Raw genomic sequence first — 6,622 nt, 5'->3', positions numbered from 1 at the left:
ATTTTGTGGTAGCCAGGCTCAGCAAGAGAAGATTCTGAAAATACTGTAGAAACACTTAAGGAGAATAAAATTCAAAGCCATGTCCCAGGTGCTTATGCTAGGTTATGAGGAGTCATCACTGGGGTCCCAATACCTATGCCCATAGATTATATTAAAGAAAATGTGAAAGGAGTGATTGAGGACAAAAGGTTGATCAGAAGTGAAAGCTTTTCAGTGCTGCTGAGGTTTGATGATAAGGTTTTGTCTGGAAGAGTACAGATAGGATTCCTTAGTTTAAATGTCAGAGTTATTTGTCCCACCCCCATTGCGGTGTTTCAAATGCCAAAGAATGGGACATGTAGCTATACAATGTAAAGGAAGGAAAACATGTGCCAAGTGTGGAGGGGAAAATGATTACAGTGAATGTGGGAGCAATGTGAAAGTTAAGTGTTATAACTGTGGGGGGAACATAGCGCAGCATTTGGTGGATGTCAGGTGCAGAGAGAGGCTAGAGAGGCTCAGATATATAGAAGTAGTCATGATGTTTCGTTTGCAGAATCTGTAAGACAGATTGGTGGAGCTACAGTGTGGAATGATGGAACTTCCATGGCTGGACCTAATGTCGGGGGGGTTCTGCTGGTCCTGGCATGAATGTGCGGTGTCAAAGGACACTTTGATAATGAATAAAGTAGACTTCATAGCTTTTATTGGTAAGGTTAGCAATGCTACTCAGGTTGTGGAAAGCAGAAATACAAGGTTGAAGGTCATTGTGGAGACGGCAAAAGAGATATTGGGTGTAACAGATGTTACTGTTGAAATGGTTGTTGGCATACTGAACAATCCTAAGGGTGGAGTGTTTCAGCATGATATGGTTTAACGGGGTAGGGGGTTGGGGAGTTTTGGGGGAGAGGGTGGTAGAAGTTTAACGGGGTAGGGGGTTGGGGAGTGTTTTTTTTTTGGAGGGGGGGGTAGAAGTTAGTTGGGATTTATTTTTTATTGTATTTGTATTCGTATTACTTTTTAATGGTAGTGCAGAATTGAGCAGATCATGATTAATCGTACATTCCAGCACAGTAGGTGGCGGCATACACTTTAACGTTTGTTTGCGGACCGCCATGAAGTAATAAAAGAAGATGAGGCAACGAAACTGCCTGGAACTACAAGTCCCGTGTGTCCCGCGTCAGCCATGGTCCTCGAAGTGTTTAAACGTCAGAACCGAGCGGGAGACAGCTTGTGTGACAGATAGCGCTGTTCTGGAAACAACTAGTTATACGCAGAAATTTCGAATTTGTAAGCATTGATACACGTTTCATACTACTTCAGATACATTTTCGCTTGCAAATGTATTCAGGGAAACGTTAGTAAGGTCACACGTGAGGGGAGGTGCCATATTTATCAGATCAAATTGGTCGATGCCTTACCAGGGCATGCCCTGTTCTTGCTAAGCTAGCTAGCTAACTAACTATAGCTAGTATGTTATGACTTTGTCAAATCAGAACAACGTTAAGTAACTTGCTTTGATGGCTGTATTCTTGTAGAACATTTCCAGCTTTATCACACCATTGGAAATGATCAACCATATTCAGCTTTTTCTACCTAGCTAGTTAGCCTCAACTATCCTAGCATGAGATGGTGTGTGCCAAGTGTTTATAACTCGTTGGCAGATAGTTACGACACTATAAACATATATGGCTACTTGGCTAACATTAGTTAGCAAGGGTTTCCACTTCTTCCAGAGGGTAGCACAATGATAGCAAGATAGCAACGTTTACAGACAGAGCAACTTTCCACCCCCTGTGTATATTAGCTAAAGTTAACTAGCTAGCTAACTGAATGTTTATAACGTCACTTCAAACTGCATGTGTGTTTGGTAACGCTAGGTCTTTGGCAGGTACTCTACTAGGTGGTAATTGATCATATATTATGTGTTGCTTAAGTAAGTAGTGCATATTCTTGTTCATAAGTTAGTATGTTCCCCAGGTGTCCTGATGGCGACGGATGATGTTGCACAGTTGGCCGACTCTCTGGCAAAAACTCAGGTGACTGAGGGAGAGTTGAGTTATAAAGGCCAAGGACGCAAATTCGACAATGCACAATCTGGTAACTATTCCAACCATTGACTCATTATGCTTGTGCTCCTTCAATTGTCATCCAATAGGTTGTTCAAGTACAATGTGGTATCCAATCAATGCCAAATGTTTTTTGTTGTTGTATTTAAAAAAAAACTCCAATCACGTTCGGATGTGATAAAGCCTGGATTCTAACCAGGGACTGTAGTGACTCCTCTTGCACTGAGATGCAGTGCCTTAGACCACTGTGCCACTCGGGAGCTCAATGTATTGTTCTTCAAACAACCATGGTCTGTGTCTTCAATCTTTCCCTCTCTCTTTCTTTCCAGTGGAAGAGATGGTGAAAGAGATCCAGGAGTTCAAGGGGTTGCAAGCACTCAGGCTGGAGGGGAACACTTATGGGGTGGAGGCAGCACAGGCCATCGCTAAAGCCCTGGAGACAAAGAGTGAATTTAAGGTACCAGTCACAGAGTGATTATGAGATGAAGTGTGTTTTGATTGCATTGTTCATGGTACAGAGGACAGGTATTGATTCCACTGACTGCCACACGGAGAAAGATTGATGATCTCATATGTTGATTTTGATGAGATACTTGCTTTTGGCTCTGTTCCATCTTGCTTTCATATCTGTCATATATATCTCTCTCTAGCTAGACAATACTTAGCTGACCCTTTATATAACCCTCTCTCCCTCAGTACTGTTACTGGAGTGACATGTTTACTGGGCGACTGCGTTCTGAGATCCCTCCAGCCCTGGTGAGACTTAATTTAAAAATAAAATAAAAAAATACTTACTCCCTTTTGATAGATGAAATGTGGTCTGGGATTGTAAACTCAGCCTTCATCACCCCTATTCAGAACTCCCTGGGTGCGGCGCTAATGACAGCAGGCGCCAGACTGACCGTGCTGGACCTCAGTGACAACGCCTTTGGACCAGACGGGGTGAAGGGCATCGAGAAGTTGCTTAAGAGCACTGCCTGTCACACACTGCAGGAACTGAGGCTCAACAACTGCGGCATGGGCATTGGTGGAGGCAAGGTGGGCAGAATGTCTCCAGTTTGATAGGAGCTGCATTGCGTTATTGAGCAGACTCCACAACATAAAGTTGCCCCCCTCAGTATAATTTCAGAGAAGATCTAAAGCTAATTTAACTTCTCATGAAATATATAGCTTGTGTTAAGGTTGAATAATGATATCATGATTTAATATCTATCATGACAATCATAACTTTTCCAACATAGTTTTTTCACTGTGCTCTGTATGTGTGGTCTCCTCAGATCTTAGCTGCAGCATTGACGGAGTGCTATAAGCAGTCCAGTGCACAGGGCACCCCCCTTGGGCTGAAGGTGTTCATCGCAGGCAGAAACCGTCTGGAGAACGATGGGGCCACTGCCCTTGCCCAGGCCTTCCAGGTACAGACACTGGCTCCTGAGCTGAACATATCAGAATTTCTGACAGTCTGGACTTGTAGAGTATATGCAATTTATCACCACAGTGGTTCACATGGAGCTCTTTAGCATTAGTACTGGCAGCAGCATGGATAAAAGCTCCTCGAACACTCCCAACGTAATGCCACTGAGTTTATGATTAAACTGCACTGACCGTGACAAGCCATATACTGTCTATATAGCTATTTCTGTCTGATGCTACTGTATGACCTCAGCTGATGGGTAGTCTGGAGGAGGTGCACGTGCCCCAGAATGGGATCAACCACCCTGGGGTGACTGCTCTGGCCACTGCCATGCAACACAACCCCCAGCTCCGGGTCCTCAACCTCAACGACAACACCTTCACCAAGAAAGGAGCTATCGCCATGGCACAGGTACAGTAGTGGTTTTCCTTGTGTATGAAGGCCGCATGACAATGAAACCCTCATGAAGTTGATGTATGCTCAAATGCACTTGCCATACTATGACTGACACTGCGTGTTTTGTGCCCCCTTCAGGCTCTGAAACATTTGCGTAGTGTCCAGGTGATAAACTTTGGAGACTGTCTGGTGCGTTCCGAGGGGGCTATAGCCATCGCAGAGGCAGTCACTGAGGGGCTTCCCATCCTCAAGGTACAGGGTAGCACTGGTCCCACCCTTGGCTGCAGGAACATCTACTGCACTTGATTGTTAATTCATGTGTGTTCATACACCTGACTCATACCCATATTTTTTTAATGTCTTTGTCAGGAGCTGAATCTGTCATTTGGGGAGATCACAGGAGAAGCTGCACTGCTGGTGGCACAATCAGTTGAGGGCAAAGCCACACTGGAGAAACTGGACCTAAATGGTACATGATGGATACACACTTGACTTACAACACATGAAAACTGGATTGAAAATGTTGCATTGGCTAGTAATGTTTTTGTAGGATCTGTAGAGTTCATGTGTGACTTTGTTGTGTTTTGTGTGTTTGTACTGTCAGGTAACTGCCTGGGGGAGGAGGGCTGTGATGATCTCAGAGAGGTAATGGATGGCCTGAACATGGGAGACCTGCTGGGATCACTCAGGTACTGGATTGAAATATTAAATGAGTTTATACTTTTAGACTTACCCACACTGGACCTCAACCATCCTGTCTTTTATCACAAGCCGCCATGAGAAAATCTTTGTCTCTACCTGCAGCGACGATGAAGGGGAGCCGGAGGAGGAGATTGATGAAGACGAGGAGGAGGAGGAGGAGGATGATGAAGACGCCGAGGAGGAGGATGATGAAGACGACGAGGAGGAGGAGGGTGATGAAGACGAGGAGGAGAATGATGAAGATGATGTGGAGGAAGAAGAGGACAGCAGTGTGAATCAGGTTTCCTCTCCTCCGTCAGTGCCCCGATCCCCAGATGCCGCCTCCTTCCTCTGCTTCCCCTCCCCCGACAAGCTGCTCAAACTGGGCACCAAGAGGGCCCTTCTCTTTGAACAGCAGGTTAACACACCCTGTCATGAATTCCTTACACAGCAAACTACTTAGTGGAAACCTGAGGTGACATACAGTGTGTGTCAGTAGGCTGAAACAGGTTGATGGTGAAGTGTTTAACTTTTTGTCCATGTTCTTCTCTTTCCAGGTAGATGTGGCTGATGCTGGTAAGACAGCGGAGGCTTTCCTGAAAATCTCCTCTGTGTACAATGAGGAAGATGAACAGGTTAAGAGTGCTGTCTTAGACAGTATTGGTAAGGGCCACTTATCTTAGTTCTGAGTACTTACTGAAGACATGGGGCCAGATGACTGAGTCCATGGATATGCGAATGTTTCTGTTCATCTGTATGACTGAATATTAAGTATATATGTCCTCTTTGTTATGCAGATGCAATTCTCAGGAAAGCCTTCGCAAGCCCCTCCTTCCAAGGTTACAACTTTGTATCATCGCTGTTAGTAATGCTGGGACTCCTCAAGGTACACGTTCTATGAATTTGTAGAAAAACTCCTGGTTTTCTTCTGCCTTGTATTATTGTAGTCCTCATGTCTCCCCCTCTCTCTCATTCAGAGTGAGGACAAGGTGAAGCCGGTACATGTGGTGCCTGGTCATTTGCAGGCCCTGGAGTACGTCGTGCGTCAGGACTACTTCCCCCAGGACCACATCGCTGTGCTGGAGGCCTTCATGTCCCGGTAAGGGCATGAGTGATGGGCGGCAGCGTAGCTCTCAGGTACCCTCTCCGACTGCAGATTAACACACCACATTGGCACAAAGTTCACCAAGGATATTGCCAACATGCTCCAAATTGCACATTGTACCCATGTTCCTATGTTGTCAGGCTGCTGTGTCTAAAAACAGTAAAGATGAAAGATACAACTGTCCATCATTGCAACGGTGTGACTGTATATTTTTGACTTTCAGACACGTCCAGGCCCTGGAGTCGTGCAGCAGCGCCAGAAACATCCTCAAGTCCACGCTGGAGCATTTCAGGCCTGAGAACTGAGTCACACCGGACCGCACAGACTCTCACGGATTTATGAACAGAACAATTCCCACCCCCAGACATAAGGGGGCCCTTAGCGCACACAACAAGGACTTAACTGTTGCACTGCACTCTATTTCGCCAACTCAGAAGACTCACAGCAGGAGCCTTACCCATCATCTTATGGACATACATTATTTTATGGATGGACCGATTTGAAATATTACAGACATAAACATTTGGGAGATGAATGTTGTATCCTGCCTCACCTGCAGTGAAAGGACTGAAATGTGATCTTAAACACAGGTTCTCTCCATATTTACCCAATAAGTCATGGTTTTATATTAAAATAAAAAAGGGTTAAATGGATATAAAATATAAATGTGTGATATGGGCTGCTGTGGAAATTTAATTTTGATTTGAATCAAAAGGGAAGAACTGAAATGTGTTTTCTTTGTCGCAGCTATTAAACAGACTATTTTGGTGTCTCCGTATACTGAATGGCCTGGGAACATTACAATTTAGCAAGCACTACCCTGAATAAGGATCTAATTCAACCATATTTACTTTTTACAGTGGGAAGAAACTATTGTTCTGGGTGTAGGTTCTTTCTCATCCCAAATTTTGAAACCTACACTGAATAAAAATAGCAACAATTTCAAAGATTTTTCCTAGTTACAGTTGTTCTAAGGAAATC

The 6,622-nt window shown here is 44.5% G+C and overlaps 1 protein-coding gene across 2 annotated transcripts; it reads left to right on the top strand.

Moving 5' to 3' along the window:
* The first annotated feature begins 1,162 nt into the window (after window positions 1–1,162).
* Window positions 1,163–6,419, top strand: LOC115110412 (ran GTPase-activating protein 1-like). Of its 2 annotated transcripts, none has more exons than XM_029636047.2 (15): window positions 1,163–1,269; window positions 1,960–2,079; window positions 2,378–2,505; window positions 2,745–2,804; window positions 2,907–3,086; window positions 3,326–3,460; window positions 3,712–3,870; window positions 3,994–4,107; window positions 4,225–4,324; window positions 4,460–4,544; window positions 4,660–4,954; window positions 5,094–5,199; window positions 5,334–5,422; window positions 5,514–5,635; window positions 5,865–6,419. In XM_029636047.2, the coding sequence occupies exons 2-15, from the start codon at window positions 1,968–1,970 to the stop codon at window positions 5,944–5,946; spliced, it is 1,767 nt and encodes a 588-aa protein (XP_029491907.1). In that variant the 5' UTR covers window positions 1,163–1,269; window positions 1,960–1,967; the 3' UTR covers window positions 5,947–6,419. The 2 variants fall into 2 exon arrangements, with proteins under 2 accessions (XP_029491907.1, XP_029491908.1); XM_029636048.2 differs by having other exon boundaries at window positions 5,514–5,673; window positions 5,865–5,952.
* Window positions 6,420–6,622: the final 203 nt, after the last annotated feature.

The sequence above is a fragment of the Oncorhynchus nerka genome, linkage group LG26, assembly GCF_034236695.1.
Source record: "Oncorhynchus nerka isolate Pitt River linkage group LG26, Oner_Uvic_2.0, whole genome shotgun sequence".
NCBI lineage: Eukaryota > Metazoa > Chordata > Actinopteri > Salmoniformes > Salmonidae > Oncorhynchus > Oncorhynchus nerka.
This window is presented reverse-complemented; position numbering and strand designations above follow the sequence as displayed.

Excerpts from the sequence above, each read along its gene's own strand:
- LOC115110412 (XM_029636047.2), top strand. The coding sequence starts at position 1,968 with ATGGCGACGGATGATGTTGCACAGTTGGCCGACTCTCTGGCAAAAACT. Across the intron at positions 3,461-3,711 it reads CCCTTGCCCAGGCCTTCCAG|CTGATGGGTAGTCTGGAGGA; the intron begins GTACAGACACTG and ends GTATGACCTCAG. Across the intron at positions 5,423-5,513 it reads TAATGCTGGGACTCCTCAAG|AGTGAGGACAAGGTGAAGCC; the intron begins GTACACGTTCTA and ends TCTCTCATTCAG.